General features: G+C 38.2%; 2 protein-coding genes across 9 annotated transcripts in view; both read right to left on the bottom strand.

The window, feature by feature from the left end:
• Positions 1-1,207: 1,207 nt before the first annotated feature.
• On the bottom strand, positions 1,208-8,430 carry manf (mesencephalic astrocyte-derived neurotrophic factor). The gene is made up of 4 exons (XM_026932414.3): positions 8,213-8,430; positions 6,232-6,359; positions 6,008-6,149; positions 1,208-2,152 (listed from the first exon to the last, which is right to left on the bottom strand). Exons 1-4 carry the CDS (start codon positions 8,298-8,300, stop codon positions 1,968-1,970), a joined length of 543 nt encoding a protein of 180 aa, XP_026788215.1. The 5' UTR covers positions 8,301-8,430; the 3' UTR covers positions 1,208-1,967.
• Positions 8,431-13,336: 4,906 nt separating this feature from the next.
• Positions 13,337-23,060, bottom strand: part of dock3 (dedicator of cytokinesis 3) — a 234,638-nt gene continuing 224,914 nt past the window's right edge. For 7 of the 8 annotated variants that reach the window (XM_034314016.2, XM_034314015.2, XM_034314018.2 and 4 more), the window contains 7 exons: positions 21,142-21,265; positions 20,972-21,053; positions 20,666-20,784; positions 20,153-20,240; positions 19,074-19,193; positions 18,247-18,329; positions 13,337-17,559 (listed from right to left, as the gene is read on the bottom strand). In XM_034314016.2, coding sequence (XP_034169907.1) covers positions 17,017-17,559; positions 18,247-18,329; positions 19,074-19,193; positions 20,153-20,240; positions 20,666-20,784; positions 20,972-21,053; positions 21,142-21,265 — 1,159 coding nt within the window. In that variant the 3' untranslated portion in view covers positions 13,337-17,016. The remainder of the gene's footprint in view (positions 17,560-18,246; positions 18,330-19,073; positions 19,194-20,152; positions 20,241-20,665; positions 20,785-20,971; positions 21,054-21,141; positions 21,266-23,060) is intronic. The other variant, XM_034314022.2, reaches the window with a different exon arrangement.

The raw sequence follows: 23,060 nt of genomic DNA, 5'->3' as shown, positions 1-23,060 counted from the left end.
GTGATGAATCGGGTGATTAGTCTGGTCTCATTTACAGTACAAATATCAGCTGGATCACGTTTTTGAATGCAAAAATAGTTACTCTGTCATTTTGGATACGTCCAAGACTTCATTAAAAAACAAGCAAGTAAACACAGAGGGGAACGTTGAAATATTTCTTTATCATGCTTCATCAGATGAGCAAAAGAGAGACAACTTAAAAACCTAAAACAGAAATCATTAAAAGTGCAATAATAGATTTTTAATTTTTTTTTTACTAGTACAAATAACCTGGAAAATATGTAGTACATGATAATAAAAACCTTTTAAGCAATAGCTATAGCACAAGTGTATTATGTGGCTGAGCACTGGGACTGGTTTAAATACAATCAACAGAAATAGTAAACTAGAAAAAGTTAGGAATAAAAAAAAAAAAAACTTTGTGGTGTGCTGTTATAAGAAAAGAATCAACGGCAGGGTGATGTGATGTGGCTCAGCGCTACGCAGAATTTGCCACACCGAAGTTGATTATTTTCCAATAACAGCATGTCCCAAAGTGTTTTATTCCTCTTATACCACAGCAATTTGCCAACAATTACATTTTTATTTATTAAAAAGAGTGACATGTACGTTTAATTCATTTATAGTTACATTTATCTTTGTGGAACGTCCAGAAAAGTTGGTTCCTGTTATCACTTATAAAATAGCAACTATAAACAGTCGTTCCTTCACAAGCCTCTTTTTTTAAGTTAATAAGAAAAAATGCACTGCAATGCCTTCCATCCTGGAGACATTTCAATGCTGGAAAACTTTAAGGATCTTTAAAAACACCACCATATCAACAATTACACATTTTCAATATTTGTATGTGGTCCCTATAGAAAAGATAACATTAGAACAAGCACATTAATATAAACCTGTGATTTGAATTACAGCCATCATGGCTGTCAGAGCTGCGGTTTTAGAAAATTAATCAACACCTTCTGAGCAATCAGATTTGTGAATTCAACAGCGCTGTGGTATGAAAACATGTAAATGATGTAAACGCTTTGACAGCTGTAAAGCTTTCCCCAGAGCACTGGTGGCAAAATGAAAATAAACACAAATCGAGAACACAGCCGGTGTGACGTCAGTGAACTCTTTAGACTCAGTTCTCGATTTCTCATACACACAAGTGTGACACTTTACAAAGATGTGGTGTTTGAAAATCAAACGAAAGGAAAACAGAGCCATTTTCTTATTTTAATGAAAAAGTATAGTACAACCTTAATAAACATGTTTTACACTGACGTCAACGTGACTTGAATCAGTTTGGATTCTCCCACATCCTCTTCCATATAATAGACAAATAAAAAAAAACTATTCCATTTGAAAAGAAACTATAGGTGACTACAGGGTGACAGTGGTTTGTGATCTTACCCATCATGTCTAGGTATAAACTTTTTCAGTTTCTGTAGTCTGTTTCAACTCAAAGTTTAGCTGACTTCTGCATTATGATTGTTTTGCATGAAAGTTAGTGAATCATTATCGCTGCACACCTGCGTGCAAACTCAGCTTTTTCTGGTAAGCTTTGGCCCCATTTGCTAAACAATCTAATAAAAGGATCCATTTATATATAATATGTATAATATATATGTATAACAGACATTTGATCACATTTCTGAATTAATAACCAGTTAAACCCAGTTGATTTGAAGTCCATGTTAGCATCTGAAGCATTTATGCAAGTCAACACTATAAGTAAAGTGTATGTTATTCAGGAGAGTTGCTATTATATTATATATGAACTCTGGGTTGAAACAGTACAGTGTTGTCTAATATTGACAGTACAGTGTGCCTTAAAAGAATGAATGGATGAAAGGTCACAATCTTCATGTTTACCACTAGATTAACAGGCAATACAAACAAAACCACGCTCCCCATCAGCGCAGAAATCACACCCACGATGCTCTTAGCTGCTCCTTTGGTCCCACAAGTCCACAGAGAGTTTACAGGTCTGTCCGTGCCTTGGCTGCATTCGGGGCGTACTTGGGCATGAGCTCGGTGATCTTACGGATGAAATCTGATTTCTCCGCGCAGCCCTTACAAGACTCTCCCCATTCATCCAGAATCTTCTTCAGGTCCTTCACCTTCAGCTTCTTTAGGTCCACTGTGCTCAAGTCCACTTGTTTATCTGTGGAAGGCAATACAGAGATAAATGTTTTAAGCAAAAAGACAAAACAGGAGATTTTACAATTTGAGACCCGCTAACACTAAAGAGCAATAACCCTAGGCAAGTGACAAATCAACAGGTGAACATTCATCTTCTATGAATGTTCCAGATTTCAGCAACAAGCGACGTTTGAACTGAGAATCTATTTATTCTATTCTGTATATCTATTTATCTAATTCTATGCTAATTGGGTATGGTGTGGTAAAGCAACAAATCCAAATGACTGGCTTGAATGATTGGACTAATCCTAATATTTATGACTGTTAATTTGTTCAATTACTTCTGAGCCTGTGAAAATGGAGGGACTCTGAAAAAAATGGCTGTAATTCCTAAATGCTTAATGCAATATTTTTGTTAAACCTCTTGAATTAAAGCTGAAAGTCTACACTTCAATCACATCCTGATTGCTTCATTTCAAATTCATTGTGGTGGTGTACAGGGGCAAAATTATGAAAATTGTGTTACTGTCCAAATATTTATGGACCTGACTGTAGCTAGTAGTTAGCTTGTTTGCTTTACTTATTCAGAACATGTAAGCCAAACAACCAAATTCACACTGATTAGGGCATTGTTTAATTTCTGTTTAACTGGGTGGTTTTCGACTTAAATATGGCTACTAATGTTTCTCATCTGAGAAATTAAAATAAAAAACAAACAAAAAATGCTGGACAGTGTATGACCATAAGCGACAAAGGTAGTGATCGTTACACACCAACATGAGACAAACTATAAGCGACGTGTCACTTGTTAGCGTGAACGTAGGGTGATGTGTAGAGCTGGGAAAGAAGAGCCCATGAAATTTTAACTATTGATCTGCTGCTCCAACTGTTTTAACAATTGGAGGAGAGCTGGGTCAAACATACAGCATTTTCAATCGTTCTGTAATTATCATTTGTATTAAAACTTGCTGTAAAATGTTAGATATGACTCTTCATTGTAAGCCTATTGAATCTTTTTATTCTGTCAAATTTTTTTAACCAGTTTAGGTTGCTGAAATTTTGTTGCATCCCCAATTAAGCTCCTCCGCAAAGTTAACTATATACTTGTCTCCTGTTAGCTAAGCTGAACATACACTGATAGATTTTATTATTCATTAGCACACTCGAAGCATTCTCCATTTAACTTGATAGAAAGCTTTGGTGGTGCATTTGTGCATCTTTCAAGCAGGAAATCGAGTCAAGATGAGAGCACTTGGCCAAGAGATTACTAATGCAAAATACGGGGAAGGGGGCGGGGTTTCCAGGAGCGTCAGTTAATATCAAAGCGTTCAAAACACATACACAACTGTCAACCAATTTCATATGTCGATTGGCATCTGCTGTTTTTATTGGGGAGGAAAACAAAAGACTGCTTCTTCTGACATATTTATGAGTGGTAACTCATACAAGCGTCAATGCCTGGAGGTTTGCAGGTCTAAAATTTCTCAGCTGCTTGATACAAGAAGTCACATCTCTGAGGACTGGCAGGGAAAATATTCTGAACACTCGTGTTGAAAGTTACTAGAAATGAGTTTTTAATGAACATTCTTCAGTCAAACTACAACCTAAAACCCAACTAATTGTTAATGCATCCCTCCCTCGCTGCCAAATTACTCCCACACCCTTACAGATGACAGATATTCTAATGGCGCTGATCAGGGCTGATTTGCAAGGCAAAGTCGATGCCATGAGTTTTCATAATCTGCCTGCATGATTTCTCGAATATACGGAATATTTTAATACGCATGACAAACAAATCTCTTTGCGCACGTCTCTAATGCAAATACGCCCACCCACTTGATGTCCTGAGCAAAAAGAATGTGATGTGGTGTGAATGAGCAAATTTAATTTCTGTGCTGCTGGAGTAGCAGTGATGGTTTAATCCTAGCAGATGGAGTCTTTAGGATTTTAGACCATCAAATTGGGCTTTAAATAAATTTCATTATCAGTTGGGATGCAATCTCTACTTGGATGCACATGGATAAAAAAAAAAAAAAAAAAAAGCTCAGAGGTACATTCATCATACACTATACAAGCTAAATGCCAGCTGTATCTCAATAAAAGGACTCAATTACCTTTTTTTTTTTTTTTACACCTACACATGCCTGTAAGTAAGGATTTGAACTCTTTATACTAATAATGAAGAAATATCAAAGGGTATTGTCAAGCTTTTAAAGAAAGAGTGACAGAAATCTGTACTGTCGTAATGACGAGTTTTCCCAGATTTACAAGAACCCCTTAACATCAAAGTTTCACATCTATCGCTCACTTGACACACGTTCAAATGTTGCTTTCATTACCCATAATGCCTCTCACTCTCCATTAAAAGCCACATGTACTAGCGGAACAAATTTGCCATTGTCTCTAAACTTGAGAAATATTCATTTTTATCTCCAGCTTTTTTCGATTGTAAACACTTAAAACTTCACTGGTGTTTCTTATTAAAGCTACAGAATATACAATTTTGGAATTTGGCCCTCGCTAATAGAAATTCACTCAGAATTCAGGGCTGCATCCCAAACCATATTCTGCACACTAAATAGGCAGCCTAAATAGTATAGACTCCATAATACTAAGTACATGATTTCGGCTGGTTCAAAGGTTATGTTGCTTGTGGCTCTATGTTAAGCTGGATAGGAAAAGCTGGGTATTGACTGTACTAATTTCAGGTGCAATGACGTGGGAAATATCCAAGTGCATTCAAAATTTCCTGCCAATTCAAACCCTACAGCTGCAGGATTGTCAGAGCAACAAACAGCAACTCAGGAACATCATGGGTTTTTTTCCCCTCAGTAATGTTTTTTTTTTAACACAAAAATCCTACACACTTTAGCTTAAAATATGCATGTGTAAATATGAAATATTAAGGGAGTCAAATCTCCTTGCCGTATTAGAGAAAATGATGGTTGTAAACACTCTCTATTCATTTGAGGAAAGCACTTGCTACGTTAATCAGACTGTTCACTCCAAAGCTCAAATTGGGTCTTGGTTATGTCGATATGTTTTCTACACACATATCACCATCACAGTTATGAACATTATACGGGCAATTAATTATGGGACAGGAACATTGTTCATATACCAAATGATACCACTTTGCATTCTGGGTGAAAAGGAGTTATTTATGGCATGGTTTGGAAAAAAATCAGTGCTCCGTCCACTTACCGTAAAATGACCAAGACATTTGCGTTTTGTTTGCTAGATTTGTTATGGAGCTAGTAGGCATACTTCCACAGTATTACTTATTACTTTTTAGCCACAGTAGACTATATTATCATCTGCGTAACTTCCGTCTCTAAGGATGGCCCTGTTTACACCAGCATCATCGAGTGCTCAGAGCTCAGAATAAGTGTAAATGGGGTCACGTGTCTCAGACACGTTGTGATCCGGTCACTCTCGTACTACTGTAATGTAAATGCCAATGTGTCTCAGTGTGTCCTGGACAACACTGAAGGACCGCTTAGTCACCAGTGTTACTTTTCACACTTGTGACTGATACACACGCTACACCTGACGATTCCACTTTTTTCCCTGCTGGTTGAACGTTATATTAATTTAAGTCTCTGTATAAAGAATAAAACATTCTGGGGCGTCCTGGAAAATAATCAACGACTCCCCTTTAAAATTACTGCTGCTCCACAGCACATGGCATGTTTTGCACTTTTTAAAAAAAACTTTTGCTAAATTAAAACGCAGCCATGGACCAGTTCTTGAATGGGAGTCTAATCTAACAAATCTATCGTTCTGTTTAAACACATGAGGTCAGCTTGTAGGCGATATGTATACAAGGCGCGACACATGAGACAGATGTTGCCTCTCACAGGACATCGTAACTTACCGTACTTCAGTTCACAGATCTGACTGTCTTTTTTCTTGAGCTTTTCGCACACCTTCTCCACCGGCACGTGGTAACTCAACGGTTTAGAGACCTCGTTAATGATTTTTGTAGCAGCGTCGCTCGTTGCTCCGATATAGTAGCACTGTGCGCAAAAGAACAAATAGTTAAATGTTAGGTCAGTTGAACATTTCTATGTCCAAATCATGTGCAAGCGGGTGACTTACAAATCGATTTTCCTTTCCTTTCGCATCCTTGCAGGCTTTGACTAGAGCCTTTTCAATGGCATCACTGGTAAACTGTACATTATTGTCTTGTAGTGACTGGTAAAACTTCCCCAGAAAGCTTAAACATACTGTAAGAAGAGAGAAGAAGAGAGAAAGGTTAAGTAAGGAATAAAACAGAATGAAGTTACGTGTGTTAGGGGAAAATAATCAATGATGACGTGGTGTGATGTGGCCTGGTGCCAAGGAGAGTTACGGTTACTACCCCAAAGTGGAGTATTTTCCAAGAACAGCGTGCGCTGAAGTTTTATCCTTCTTATACCACAGCAATTCACCAATGTTTACACTTTTTCAATGTAATAATGAATAACTGGTTGTACTTTTTATCCGTTAATAGTTACATTTAACTTTGTGGAATGTTCCTGAACAGCTATAAACAGTTGCTCCTTCACCAGACTCTTTATCCCCCCCTTTCTTGAAGTTAATTTAAAAAAAAAAAAAATGCAGCTCATCGTGTTAAGAAAAAAAAAAAGAAAACTTCTCAATCCTGTAGACTCTCCTGTGGTGGAAACTTACTGACTGTTACACCAGAGACAGCGCCTCCTTCCATAAATGCTAACTAAACATCTTACAGAACTCTTCACCATTTCAATGATTAGCAATCTTTATGTGTTAAATAACACGGTTATTGATTTATTATTAAGCTTCACCGTATACGTCCTTGTGTAAAGTGTTACTATAGAAACAATAACGTAATAGAGCGAGTATACTAATAATAATCCTGTGATTTGCTTTATAGCTGAAATTTCTGTCAGAGTTGCTGTACAGAAAATGAATCAGTGGTCAGAATCATTCTACAGCGCTGATGTACAACACGAAATGCTTCATATTCAGATACACGCTTCGTGTTGTCCTGACTGGCACATGAACACAGGTCACTAACTGTCTGAAAGCAAGCCACTGCACCTCTGATGTGTTTTGCATATCTTGGTAATACATGCAAACTTCCAGATAGTCTATATACTGATACCGTGTGCATATAAATATTATCGTTCTTGGCATTTACTCAGAATAAAGTGCATCTCTGCTAATGTTTCTGCTGGTGTGCCGACCCTCACCTACCAAGTAGAGCCAGGCAATATGATATAACCTTAATATTGTGATCGATTACGTCATAATACACTTTTCTGATGTCATTTCGGATATCCTTTGTATATTGACCAACTCCATTGCTACGTACAGTAACAGTACCTGAGTGAACATTTTGTACTTTTGGTGTTCCTCATCCAATAATTACAGTAGATGTTAAATACAAATATTAAGAACCGCAGATTTTAAAGCATTAATTTTTTTTTTTTACATCATACAACTGCTTTTTCATACAGAAATATAATCGATCCTCAATTATAACCTCATAAAAGTGTCATGAAGATGAATGACATTTTATTGTCATGGCAGATGTCACTGTTCACATCCAAAGCTTTTCTTTTTCCCTCTGAAGAAGTACTGAGAACAGAACCAATAATAATAAATAATAATAATAATAATAATAAATACACACTGACAGTATGTTTAACTAATACAAATTCATTGTATAATTACAGATTAAATGTCACTCATTGTGACTTACTCAATGGCTGTGTTCAAAACAGCATACTACTGTACTGAATAGTATTCTAAACTAGTACGTCGCTATGACTTACCATAATCATTGTAGTGTACTATTTTGACATACTACTTAGTACGCTAGTATGCAGTTTGGTCGCAGCCATTTAAACTGGTGCCACTGTAATAGCGACTAAGCTAAAGTGTAGCAGCAAAGTGGGTTGTAGAGTAAATTACAATTGCTGACTAATTCATCTTTACATTCCGTACAGAAGCGTGGCACAATAAGGAGAATGGAAATAACAGTTCTATTAGAGTTATTACGGTTATTACAGCTCAATGCTAGCCAGCTAGCTAGTCATCTTCCACATGAACTCACCTTCACACTCTCCCTCTTTTAAAGCCTCGCTACTGCTCGGCACTAAAGCGAAAACAAGAGCCACCGAAAGTCCACTTAAACCAAACATAGCTGAAATTGTATTTAAACTTCTAAAACACACGTTACATGTATAGCACGTTCTCTCAGACACACACAGACAGACACACGCACACACCAAAGGTCCGGATACCGGTTCTTGAACACGAAAACGTTGCTACTCCGAGAAAGCTTCCTGATAAAGTATGGCCCGCCCCCGCTTATACGCCATTGGTTCTTTTGCCACTCTTCACAACGCGATTGGTTGCCCTGCTGCTTTCGCACCACGCGCTCGCTTTCCATTGGGTGGAGATTATTTAGTCGAGGGACAGAGTCCAGTTGGCGCCTCCTGATTGGATGAGACCTGGGCATGGGTTTGACTGTTTGTAATTTTGTTTAAGTCACAGGTCCCCAACCCTAGCTCTGGAATTCCCTCGGTCCTTCACTTTTTGGTGTTTTCCCTCCTCTAATACACCTGATTTAACTAATCAGCTACTCAAAAGCTCTTCCTCGTTGAAGTGGGTGTGTTAGAGCAGAGAAAACACTAAACTGGGCAGGGCAGGGGGTACTCCAGGACAAAGGTTGGGAGCCTGTGGTGTATGGTATAGCTGCCTTCATTCTTTCATTCGTTCATTCGTTCATTCATGCAGTGGATCAGGAGCCTGTCCCAACAGTGGGTAGCGTTGCAGCCTCTCTTCTTCAGGGTCCCCAGTTCGATCCTGAGCTCGAGTTACTGTCCAGCAGAATTTCTATGCATGTTCTCCTTGTGTCTGCATGGATTTCCTCCAGGTTCTCTGATTTCCTCCTAAAGCATGCCAGCAGATGGATTGATGACTCTAAAGTGCCCCTAGATGAGAATGTTTGTGTGCATAGTGCCCTGCAATGAACTGGCACCCCATCCAGGGTGTATTCCCACCTCATGTTCAGTGTTCTAGGGATAGGCTCTGGCTCCACCATGACCAAGATAAAGCAGTGAGTGAGTGAATTAATTATACACTAATACAAAATAATTAAAATTATTGCCAATCTAAAAAAAAATGTATACTTGGTGAAGCCTTCCCAGTGAGAATAACAGCACTGAATGCTAATTACATACAGTATGTAACTGTAGGCATCACGTGGAGAGCTGCTACCATTTTACCCGAGTTCTCAGTAGGTTGGCACCAGTTCAAAATGATAAGGAACTGGTGGTTAGTCAGGGTTCACAGAACCACAGTTCCTTTTTTACTTCACCCCTCCTAACCACAATGCACGTTGGGAAGCATCTAGATAATGTACACCGATAATGTCATGAGGAACAGGGCTCACCTTCAGACCTACCAGAAAGGTGTTCCGAGATGGCCTTTGTACTTACACCACTGGGAGAGAAGATGTTAACCTTGTAGAACCTGGAGAAAGTGCATGGTGATGCCTTCTGAAGCAGCATCAAGATGTTCTTGCCACTAGCAAAGCACTAGTGGAAATCAAGGTCTTAACAGCTATTTAGGGGTCATAATCAGGACTACGTTGTGTCCCAGCAGGCTGTCTGGGTCTCCTCAAGGAGAAGCACAAGCAGCAGTGTGTTGATTTGGCATTAGCAAAGAGGTCCACTTGCGCCTTGCCAAACCTTTTCTGGAATATTACTTCTAGGTGCAGATCCCTTTCCTTTGGACGTATTTGTCTTCCCAAGAGTGCGTCCATTGTACAGTTTTGGCAGATGAATTGCACTCAGTGAGGCTAATTCTGGATGATCCCACCGGAGGAGATTCTGTGCAAGACCAAGAGAGTTGCTTGACCTTGTGCCACACTGCTGGTTTATGTGGCTGACCATCGCAACATTGTCTGAGCAACATTTCAAGTAATAATAACTTGAGGGCCAGATGGAACACCCTCAATTAAAACAGGTTGGCATCAAGATACTGATCTTACACCTCTAATCTTACACCTGTGGCACCACAATGCTCCCCAGTCTGTATGGGAAGCATCCATGGTGACTATCTCTCTTTGATGGTGCACTGCTCCCAAGGTAGTTCTGGGCCCCTCTTGCCAAAACAAGGAAAAGTTTCATAGCCATAGGTTGATAACCCACTTTTGAAAATCTTGTACCTCCAACAAGCCTAGGGCACTTATCCAATCAACTGCTGCCATCAGTTCTAGCATCCTCAACACAAGCAGCCTGGAAACAGCAGCCTGGCTGAATCTAATTGGCAAACATAATAATGTTTGCCACACATTGGGGTGACAGGGTGGCTATCATTCTCAGTGAATTGTGTGGTCTGCTTTGGTGTTAGTAAGCTCTTTTATGAGTTCCCAGTGAGATTGAGTGCTTATATGTGTTTGAGCAGGGTGAACAGGTCTTGAATGACTTGCTCCTTGGTAGGGACACATAGGACCCAGTTGTCCAAGTATGGCAGTATCCTGATGCCACTGGTTATTAGAAGAGACAAGGCCACTTGCATACATCTGGAAAAACCTGCAGCAAATAGAAAGAGGCCAAAGGGTAGAACTTTCATTTGGAAAGCCTGCCATTGGAAGGCAAAGGTTCTGGTGAAAATGGGTGAATTTTAGAAACTGGTAGAAAGGTTATGCAGGCTCACTCAGGGAAAACCATTTTGGATTTGTGAATGTCCATTGCGGTTACACACATATTTCAACAGCTATAACAGGCTCCTTTGTGTCATGAAGGAAATCTGACTTAATGAACCATTTCAGTTTACCATTTGGAACTTTGGCATTGAGTGGCCTAACATTGTTCTTTTCCTAGTAGGGAGTTGGATATTCAAAAGTCAGCACAACAATGACCCAACTACAATTAATCCTATCCCATTAAGGATTGAGCAAGATTTTCTCAAAGGTGCAGAAACACACATCTTAAAATAAATTTAATAAAATTGAAATTCAGTGTGCAAAAAAGAAAACCTAACTAGACTTGACTCGATAAAACATCACCTTTAATGTTAGGCATTAATAATGAAATCCACATCACAGTAGTTAGTGAGTGAGAAAAAAAAAACATGTATTTACATCTAAAGTTCACATCACATTTTGTTCATGCCAGCACAATATATACAAAAAAAAAAAAGCAATAAAGAAAAAAGAAAAGAAAAAACTGAGAATACTCATACTCATAAAACATAACATGTTCTTCAGCTTTCAATGCAAAATACACAAAATAACTAATTAGGCCATCGAAAGAGTCACTGATTCCCCATTTGCGTTTTAGTTTTAAAAACACATTTACATCAGAAAGTACAAGGCAGACAATTAATCCCAGTCTATACATGATTTGCCCTTCTTAACCGTATAAATACAGAAGGATTATATACATAAAGACAGATGCTGGGACATATGAATTGAAATGCTTTTAAAAGTGTAAGTACTGATCTTTCTACAGTTTTATATACAAAGACAACTGAAAAGTCCTTCACTTTGTTTTCCCTTTACTTAGGACATAATGACTCCTAGTTTCAAGATATTGCCATTTTTAAAAATATAAAAACAGCAGCCATCTCCCTTGCTTCTAAAAATACATATCAAGTGGCTCAGAAGTGTTATTAGTGATCTGTATATTGTGTAACGGATCACAAGTGACTCGTTTCAGGGGCATGGATGATTGGAAATTCCATTGGATAAAGGAAATGAATAACAATTTAATTTACATGTCAAGTGGAAATATAAAGAACTGTAGACCTGACCCACAAACTATGTCATGTAAAAACAAAGCCTGTTAAACATTTAACACCTCAGATGGGGAAATTAAGCTTATGTACATCTATTGGATTTATCATAATGCCATATTTTAGCTTCGTTCTATGCGAAGAGTAAAGAAAAATATGCTATGAATAATGCAGCTAATGTAGGAAAACAATTTATGCAATACATATACATGCACACTTATAGCTAATATGTTTCAGAATATGTACAGAGATATTTTGTTGTAAATTTGTTATATGCACAATTTGGACTAACCAAGATACAATCTGATCTCATCACTGGAACTTTGCATAAGTCTTGGAACAGTTTAGACAAGATTAAAAAAAAAAAATAATAATAATAATAAAATCATATAAACAACAACAGATGGGGGAAGTGGTAGATTTGAGTTTAAGGTTCGTATCCCTTAATCCTTATCTGCTCATCTCTGATCTAGGACTGGATTTTTGTTTTAGAATTAAAAAAAAAACTGAAGCAATTTTAAAATGATAAATGTGATCAGTTACAATTCTTCCTTGATTGACAAATATGGATATCATATTTTTTTTTGCTGAATATTGTGACATAATAAACATTAGTGCTAATTCATCAGAGCTTCGATGGCCATGTTTCATTGGTTCTCAGAAGATAGCTACTTTAAAAATCTCCCCTTTTCCCAAAACAAAGGTTTCAATCCTCACTTTACACACACATATACAAAGAAAATACATATCCCATTAAAACAAGAACTGTTTTTTGACATCCTTCAAGTATAACAAGGGTTAAATACATTTTATACTGTATATCATGTGCATTCTCTAGTACATATGTCTGCTATTCGCAAGACAGCGATAAAAAACTTACTTTCCAAATCCAAAATAGATCCTCTAGAGAAGGAGACATGCAACAACACTTCATTCATGTGTCTGTCCACACTGTGATGTACAGGTCAAACTGAGAGCAAACTGAAATCTAACATTTCACTACTGGAAATCTGACTACTTGGAATAACCGGCAAATGACTCGTAAAAGAAATTTCAAAAACGAAAGAGTTTTAATAAATTCCTCAGAACACTAGAGTGAAAGACAGAAATAAAGCACAAGCCTATTTTTTTCCTTTTAGACAAATGCTTGCTGCTAGCAAAAGAATTCATATCAATTTTATTTATTTATTTATTTATTTATTTATTTATTAATAATGCAAATATCAGTGTTTAGTTGCCTTGGCCTCAAGCTCTGGTGTTCTCCACTGGAAAGAAATATTGAAACACTTTTGCATTAATATGTAGCTTATTTTATTTATTTATTTTATTATTTTATAAACCTTGTTTTTTTATCTGCTTATTATTTCTTTGTATGTTAATTTTAATTGTTTGTATTTTAATGCTTTAATGATTAATTTCCTATAGAATGGAATTCTAGTCTTAAGTGACCCAATGATCTACAAATACATAGACAATCTTTCATTCAATGTTTTTTTTTTCAACATTTTTGAAGGGATTTTTTTTTCCCAATTAAATGTACATGTCAGTGCCTGTGACCAGAATGTTATGAGCTCAAATTCCACGATTTTCAGAGAGTCAATTTTGAGGTCCTTAAGCAAAAATGTAACCCTAAACTGTTATGTGTTTTTACTGTTATTACAGCTATGTGCTTTTTTCTGCCTCATTTGTAACTTGCTCAAGTGTCTGGCAAATGAATAAATGTAAATGAACTCATTTAAGTTTAATATTAGCAGCAGCATGTGTAACTAATTGCTCCTTCAGAAATGCAACACTGATCATGATGCCTGCTCGTGCAAATTTGGCATGGATAAATTTGCTCTATAAATGTGTACGAGCAGCTTGTAGTACTGCAAACTAGAAAGAAAAAAAAAAACAGGGATATGAAAAATTGCAAATGGATGTGTTTCGGTATTTGTCACAGAATTAGCCATAACAAGTTTCCATGTCACATCCTTGAGAAAAAAAAAAAATAATGCAAACTCACAGTGGAAAACTCTATACTTTCCACTACACATGCCCAGAAGCATTTCTTCTTCTAAAGTCACTGACGTATATCATTCCTGTCATTTTATTTCACTGTTGCGTCCTCACTATAATAAAGAAAACATGCACACTTGTACAAAAGGTCTTATGAAATTAAATCACATCTTCTAGTCTCACACATCATCATGTATCCACCAGGAAGCGATTGCACATCCTTCAGCAGCTAAAAGGGTCAAATTCCCCTCACTTGCATAATAACAGTGTACATTATTCAAATGTTCACACCCATCACCCTGGATTAATATTAATATATAATTTTGTATTTCTTATTTTTACTATACAGGTTTTTGTTAGATAAAGTTAGGGAGGTTTACAATTGCTATCTAAAAATATATTCATCTTTACAAAAACCTAACGGGAAATAAATGAAATAATAAAGCGAAACGTGCTGCGAGCAAAAGCAGTTCCGCTGTAAAGACATCTGTGAAATGGCTTTCGTATTCGTCTAAGTGGATAATTGAGCTGCGAGTGGTTGGCTGATTTGCTTTTGCAGCGTGATAATAAAGTGTGTATGTGTAATGAAGCTTTGCCATGTACATAAGCCTCTTAGTGCCAAGTCAGTGTGCCAACTCCCGAGAGAATTGGCAGGGAGTTTCCTATTTCAGAACTGAATTCTTAAACTAAAATAGAAAGTGTACTATATTGGTGAGGAGTACTGAAGGTCACGTAAATGTTATGGAAGGATAAATGAGAATGTTTATAGTCAGAGACTTCACTTCACAGAATTATGACAGTCTGTAATTACAGCAATATAAAACAAGGCCCGAGTATCTCATCCGAATGACTGAGCAAAACGAAAATGCTTATTTTAAATAAATGTCACTTACTTCAAAAGGTTTTTGGTACTCCAGAAATAAGTGCTAAAGTGCAGTTCTTCCAGAATTAAAAAAAAAAAAAAAAACAAGACGTAAAGAGGTGAATTCACCCTCCAAGATTAGTGATTTTTGCACAAATTTAACATGTACGCCCTCTGCCAATTCAAACTCTTCAAATGAAAATAAATCACATTTAACCACTTACATAACTGACATGTTAACACATTGAGTACTCTCCTTTCTAAGTGGTTAATAGAAGTATCATAATGTAGGACGGGCCTAACAATATCATACATCTTCAAAGATTTGTTCCACACGTCTGACTGTCGCTAAAGTCTACGAGAACGTTTAGCAAGAACATTTGCCATGCTTTCATACTCTACTATAGATCTTCAGTTGTGTCACACCGTGGGAGCTCAGTGCTTAAGGTTCTACTCAAGAGTCCAGAAGCTTGTGAGTTCAAATCCCAGGTCTAGAAGGTTGCGAGTTCAAATCCGAATGCTTCCTGAATGTCAACTTCAACTTCAACTCCAGCTCTACGCTTAGATCACATTCTAGCTCACTTGTAAGTCACTTTGGGTAAAATCACCTGCGAAAGGAGTAAATGTAAAACCAAAATCCTCACAGTTCTCTAGAAAAATCTTAAGCAAAAAAAAAAAAAAAAGATAATAGTAGTGGTAGTGGTAGTAATGTGGCAAGCACGCATCTAGTAGGAGTCAAGGTTGGTTTATGCTTCCTTCAGAACATACTTCTGAAATTCAGGAAAACGCTCTAGGGGATCGAGACCATTTGGAAAAGTCATTCTTAAATAGGAGGTTTGATTTTGCTATTATTTCAAGATACTTCATTTGAAGGGAGATTGTCCAAGATGCAGTGTTCTCTTGAGATGCAGTGTTCTGAATGTATTCTCTTTTTAAATAAAATAGCATTGAAATCAGTAGGTTTGGATTCATTTTCTATAACAGGAGCACTGACAGTAGCTATAACAAACAATAGATTTATAATACATTACATGTCTGTAGTAACAACCAATTCACAGGGTCTTGTCTTTATTCTGTTCCACATTCTCTAAGGCTAATAATGAACTTTTTTTTATGTGTTGTTATTAACAAAGAAAAACACGTAATTGCTGATATAGTGAAGCTTTCTGTAAGGAGAGGTTTATACAACAATTGAAGGATTCTTCAGTGTCAGCGCTTTGTAACGTCAGTAAATTTTCCGCCATGGGAAAGTCTTTAGGACAGAGGAGAGAGTTTGCGGGTTCTCAGTAACATGACAAGTCAGGTTTTTTTGAGAGAGAACAGAGAGGCTGGTGCGGGGACGACTGTTTATGGTGATAACAGGAACTAACTTGTTTTGAGGACGTACCATAGCATTAACTATAAATGGTCAAAAACGTGACATGACATTAATTAATAAATATAAAAATGTAATCATGCAGTTATAGGAAAATAAGTCTGCTTCACATCAAGCTGTATCACCCCACTTCAGCATGGATTGTTTTCCTATAACAGCACAGCCCATTGTGTGTTATTCCTGACTTAATGATTTTATATATATATAAAAAAAACTATTTTATTTCATATTCATCAGGTATAATCTAACTTCATATTCTTAATATGATGTACTCAATATCTCTTATATTTCTTGTCAGTTGTTTGGAGGAACTTATGAGATACTTGTAGCCTATCTAACTAATTTTTAGTAGTCCGAAACTGCTGATGCAGTGTGATTCTATATGAGATTGTCTATTTCTCAGATGAGGTCACACTGTTATAACTGTATAAAAACTGTTATACCCTCATACACTTACTGCAAATTGAGACACCACTTTGGTTAAACAGACAAAAACAAAAACAAAATGTCTTTCAGTTAATACTTATTCCTGTTTACTGCCCTGCCCCCATTATTTGATGGACAGCCTGAAAATAATTAAAAACCTCCTACTGCTTTGAAAACCAAGAACATTACAGGCTTTCAGAAGTTCATTTTGAGACCGTTCCCAGAAGCAATTCTGATGAAGCATAAACCAGACCACTACAAGCTTGAAAGTTCATCCAAGAGATTTACTCAGTTCTTGCATCAGGACCAATGAGGCCCCTATGATGATTGGTAAAAGATCTTGTTGGAGGTAACATGAACCAGATCAAATTCTCTCATTCTACAATTCTACAATTCTCCAAACCCAGCTTCAACCACTCAACACGCAATTGACCTGCCCCACTACTGGCCTCTACTCCTCACTGATCCCATGCTCCCATGCCACTTTGGCTTGCTCTTCCTTGTTGGTGAGCAGTGGTTGGGAGATCTTGCGTGGCATTGGTCTCGGCACAGGTCTCGAGTCCTCCTCTGGGATGCAGCCTTCTCTCAGGTATGGTTTGGGGGGAAGCGCCGGAGGTGGCTCATGCTGATGGAGGTGGTAATGGCCAACATGTCCAGCGTGGATATGGTGGTGCCCGTCTGGAGGCAGCACTGGCATGACGCCCACAGGTGCCGAGTGGCTGCGGCAGGGGGCTGGCTTTAGACTGTCCAGGACGTCAGGCTCGGAGACACTGTAGCGAACGGTGCTGGGCGTCTCCGCTTCGTCTGTGTCCGTGGTCCACGTCTGGCAGCTGGGTGTCGAGTCCAGAGCAGGAGCATCTGATGAGGAAGGGCAGAAGTTGCTCTCGCTTAGGGATGAGACGCCACTGCTGGCACTGCCTGACAGTGTGGAGTTACTTCCATCAAGAGCTGACTGAGGACTTGTGGGTGAGGCGGGTATGGGGTGAAGAGGTGACTGGAGCCAGGGGGGAGAGAAATGGCATTAGTATGATCACAAGCCCTTGGCAAAATTCCAACCTGTAATACCATTGAAACAACAAATAATATCAATACATCAAACCACTGGTGCGTGTAGAATGGTCTTGCAAATCGTGCTAAGGACATGAACGTGTTCTTGAAAAATTGATCTTGGCATCACTACCACCCAAGATAATTAATACCTATGTGACAATTTTTTATTACCCTTTGCCTTTTCAAAAATTTCCATCTCCTGAATCACCTGTACCCAAGATCTAAAACAGTTTTCTCTAATGCAGCTTGCAAATGTCATGCCCTATGCCTGCTCTAATTAAATGGCAGAGAAATGGCAAAGATCTCTGCATTTACATGTGCCTCTTTTTAACCTGTCTTTCTGAACTCTCATTACACCCATATTTACTGATTGCACCACTAATGAGGAAAGACTCCGGTGAATCAGTGCAGAGGTAGTAGCAACAATAAGCCGTCCAATGTAAAAGAAAAGAAGACCTTAATGACATCTAACCACCAAATGCACAAACCTACGTGCACTTCTACAAACCTACAAATTACGTCCAAGTCAAGATTCAGGGAAATTTGGACAGCATGTAAAGGTAGGATGTTTTAAATCACCAGTTGCATGCATAATAAGGACTAGAAAGGGTAGAAATGTAGTCAAAGATACCTTTCTTAAGGAGCGTGCAGGGAGAGCTGGAGGGAGTTCACCAATCTGCTGCTGGAAAGCATCAAAGTGCATCGAGAAGTGCCCTAAAGGGAAGGACATCACAGCATGGAAAACAGGTTGGAGAAAGAGCATGCGCTCAATAAATGAGAAGTACAGAAGATTCTTTCTAAGCATATTTAACATTCAGGATGGGCATGGAAGGGAAATGGTGTGCCATATGTGGTGAGAAATCTGCAAGGATGAATGCTTGAGGACTTCACTTCTGATGTACGAGTGTGATGGCTCCAACCATAGCACACGATGGCCCTGATTTCATAAAAACACTCGCAAATATATACAAGCTGATTTACTAACAGGATGTATGAAGGAAAGAGCAATCTTTCAAAGAGCAAGATAGCTTACCTTAGGATAGATTTCTGTTTCTGAATGTTGGACTTAATGAATGTGTAGTTTGTGGTTGTGCTTCTACTAAACGGTAGAAAATCCATTGCAGTGCTAATGCAAATCAATAAATTTTGCACCAGCAGTGAGAGTTTCTGCACCTGAAAGTCACTTTGGGAACGCTGATTGCATTTCCGCCAGTCAACCAGACAATAAAGCCATTGACTAAGCCATTGACATTTGCAAATCCAATGCCAACAGCTTTTAAATAGCTTCTGAAAAAGGTTGTAATTCATATACTGTACCTTAGAAACACAACACACTCATGACTACACTGCTTTATGTTAGGCTCCTATTATATTTTGAACAATTTCATGTCCTTTAATTTCCGCTATACATGAACTTCATTTTCACTTTTTTTCTGGCATAACTCTGGGCTCTCTTACCAGGAGGAAAGTTGCGAGGGGGCACCGGTGGAGCCATCACACCCCCCACATGGGCCGAGAGGAAAGGAAGCGCGTCTCTTGTGCCACTGTCCAGGCTCCAACTGCTAGGAGCAGTCAGCACTAAAGAAGACATGAGTAACTTACAATGTGATCATAACTCAAAATGCTCTGGGAATATTTTTGTGGCGATTTTTTTTGCAGCAGACAATGGAGTGACTTTGAAAATGATATTTACAGAGGCTTGCATAAGTATTCACCGCCACCCTTTGAACTTGCGAATTATTAACCAAGAATTATTGCATAAATAATGTCACTTAATAAGTAGAAGGAGGAATATTTATATTTAATTGAGCTTTAAGGGAAGGGAATATTTATACAAGCCAGTGTATATTATGGTTAAGCCATGATCTACAGTCATGGGAAAAATAAAGTACAATGAATACATATTGAAATCTGTTGTGTTTTTTTTTTTTTTTTTTTGTAACCTATTATTGTAACCTACCTAGGTTATTTGTTTTGTGTGAAATGTACCATGATAAGGCACAACACTAGACGAATCCATAATCATTAATGAAATATAAATCTCAGAATAGGAAGAGATAAGAAATAATCTAGCAACTTTTTTTTTTTAAATTAAAAGTCAGGTTGATCAACTTTATTTCTATGTACCACTGATAATTTATCAAGGACCTTATATTACTCAAGGAACTTTTAGTAGCTAAAAAAGCCATCATTGACAGTTGGATAGAATTCAGGTCATATAAGACGTCCGTAATAATATCGCATAATGTAATATAGGATATTATATATTCTGTGATATAGAGACCATGGACAGAATCACAGAAATGCGATGTAAAAATAGATTTCTGAGGCTGAATACTTGCATTTAGCAGCAGGTCCAAAAATACAGGGCACAGTCATATCCCAATTATATATATATATATATATATATATATATATATATATATATATATATATATATATATATATATATATATTTATTTTTTTTATTTTAAAAAATATATTTTTTTAATGGTTTAAAAGTCATGGAGGAAAAAAAGAGATAGCTAGACAGCTACCTTTTTCAGCCACAGAGAGATTGGGGTCACTGCATGGCTTGCATGGACCGATCACCTGATGAAACAAGGCCCTCTGCAGGTTGGTAGGCTGGAGACAAAAAGTTGTATTCATATAGACTATAGACCATATACGTTTACAGTCAACGCTGCAAGAATGTATATTGAAAAAGACATGCTAAGACATGTTAATGAAACGCATATGTGTGTGCATCATCATCTACAATGATCATCATCTGATAAGGTAAGTTAACTAGCAGTCACTGAAAATATACAGTACATTCAACTATCTATTTTAGTTGCACTGAAAAAATATACATTATACAAAAATACAAATATTCAAATATACAAAGATGAACTAATTAAGGGCTAACAGCAAACAGGTGACCACAATGAGTAACAAAGGCAGAGACAGGACCCAAACCATAGCAAAAGCACATGTCAAAACAAATGAATTAAAAAAAAATTAGCCACTGCATGTGCCAGTATCTCGTGTTTTTCTCCTCGTGTACGTACCTGTCCGTTCTCACTGAGGTTGGGGTACATGGCGCTGCTGGGCCGATCTCGATGTGCTGGCAGGAGCATCAGCATCTCACGGTTGTGCCTGTATCGATCAGGCAGTGATGGAGATCCGACTGCATAGAGAAAGAGAGTGATATTTCCCATCTTTGCACTACTTACTCTTTATTCAAACGTCTGTACTGCATGTCCACGTTTAACATTCTACTTTAAAGTGTGTAGCTTTAAATTTTCTCATTCAAAGACGTATTGCATAGTATTTATGTATATAATGCTCTTTTTGGTGAGTGGTGTCTAGCTCACCTCGGATGCTGCCGGGGCCTGAGTTGATCATCTGAGGAGGAGCAGAGTGAGTAGAGCTCAGGCTGGATGTCGAGGGACTGGGCTGGAGATTCAACAGTTTATTATTCAAAATAAAAAATATCTGGTCTTCAAATACATTCTGGTTCACTTTAAAGCACATATGGACTGACCTGCATGCGGTAGAGCTCTTCAGGATGCTCCATCAGCACTCCGTCAGTGAGGATGAGGAGGTTCCCCGTCTCACTGGAGGAGAGGGAAGACGAGGAGTGACGCACGGTACGAGAGAGAGATGGGCTGCAGAGAGCGAGATGGAGTGGAATGGTGGAGACGTAGGTTTGGCAGGATGTGAGGGTATGGGGAACAGAAAAAGGTGGAGCAAAGCAGTGATGGAGCACCAGCATTCGGAGATGGCAACAGTAGACCAAAGGGGTGGAAAAGAGACCAAAGAAGTGCCAATGGATACAAGATAAAAAGTGGAAAAAAAATGTAATAGAATGGCATGGCCAAAACATGGAGGAGAATGAATGAAGAACAAAAAAATGACAATGGAAGGAGAGGAAAAAAACAGAGTGGAGAGAAGAAGAGAGAAAGAGCAATGAGTGAAGACTGGAGATCGATGTCAGTGAGAGTGTATGAGTCATGAGGAACACACTGGATATGGTGTGCTCATGAGAAAATCATGGATTGCCTTAATTCGCTGTTCAAAACCCACATGACTGAACTTGAAACTTTTGTACATATATTGCGCATGTATAAATATATTGTTCTTATATTTTTCACCGGACAGTGTGGCACAGCTGAGATCAATAAATTATCCATATTCCTCCATGTTGTAGCTACACTATATGGCCAAAAGTATGTGAACACCTCACCATGACACCCATATGTGCTTGGGGAACATCCTATTCCAAAGGCATGGCATTAATCCCTCCATTTGCTGCCACAATACCCTCCACTCTTCTGGGAAGGATTTCCACTAGATTTTGGAATGTTGCTTGAGGATTTGCCCATTCAACCACAAGAGCATTAATGAGGCTGGGCACCGATCTCAGGCAAGGAGGCCTGGCATGCAGTCGGTGTTCCAGTTCATCCCAAAGGTGTTTAATTAAGGTCAGGGCTTTGTGCAGGCTACTTGGGTGCTTTCAAACCAACTTTGGCAAGCTATGTCTTTATGGACATTGTTTTGCGCTTGGGACATTGTCATGCTGGAACAGGTTTGGGCTACCCCTTAGTTCCAGTGAAGGAAAATCATAATGTTACAACATATAAAGATGTTCTAGACAAAAAGTTTGGCAAAAGTTTGAGGAATGCCCATGTATGGGGGTCATGGTCAGGTGTCTACATACTTTTGGCCATATAGTGTATTTTTACCACCAAGCAAGCCAAACTCTGCTATCTTTTTTTACCCAGGTACCATGCAAGCCAAGCCGAGACACAGTGGCGGAGCTAAAATAGTGCAGACCATGAAGGATCAAACAGTCATATAGACATCCTGGTTAATGTCTGTGGCTGGAACTGGTTCATGACCAACACAAAACTCTTCAGTAGTAGGCAAGTGTAGTGTCTGTTATAGTTTCTCACTCTTTCCAAAAGTCTTTTTTCAGCCAGATTTTAATGTTAACCAGCAGTAACATTGTCTTATCATTAATTATCCAGTTTTGCAAACACAGCTGTAAATGCAGCCTATCTAATGATGTCACAAACCTTGCTAACTAAGTGTGATTTCCTCACACACTCAATGTCATGCTTTAATCAAGTTTTGGATAGCTACATGTCACAGTGAAATGGACATAAGTCTAATCAATTCAGTTTGTAATCAGACACCAACTCTGAAAATTCCTGTGATTCTCCTGCGCCATCACATCATCATCAAAACGGAGAAGAGCTCTTACACACTCTTTACAGGCACCAGTGGACGAAGTTTTAAAATGTTTAAATGATCTAATAGAGACATTAATAACAAGAAAATTAAAAGAACATAACTGACTGAATTAATCAGCAATTATTATTATTTCCCCACCAATGTTAGCATGAACAGAGATCAGTCAGGTGAAGAGATGATGATGAGACTTACCTCAGGCCACGAGAC

The sequence above is a fragment of the Pangasianodon hypophthalmus genome, chromosome 20 (genome assembly GCF_027358585.1).
Source record: "Pangasianodon hypophthalmus isolate fPanHyp1 chromosome 20, fPanHyp1.pri, whole genome shotgun sequence".
Lineage (NCBI taxonomy): Eukaryota > Metazoa > Chordata > Actinopteri > Siluriformes > Pangasiidae > Pangasianodon > Pangasianodon hypophthalmus.
Note: the sequence above shows the minus strand (reverse complement) of the source record. Positions and strands in the feature narration are given on the sequence as shown.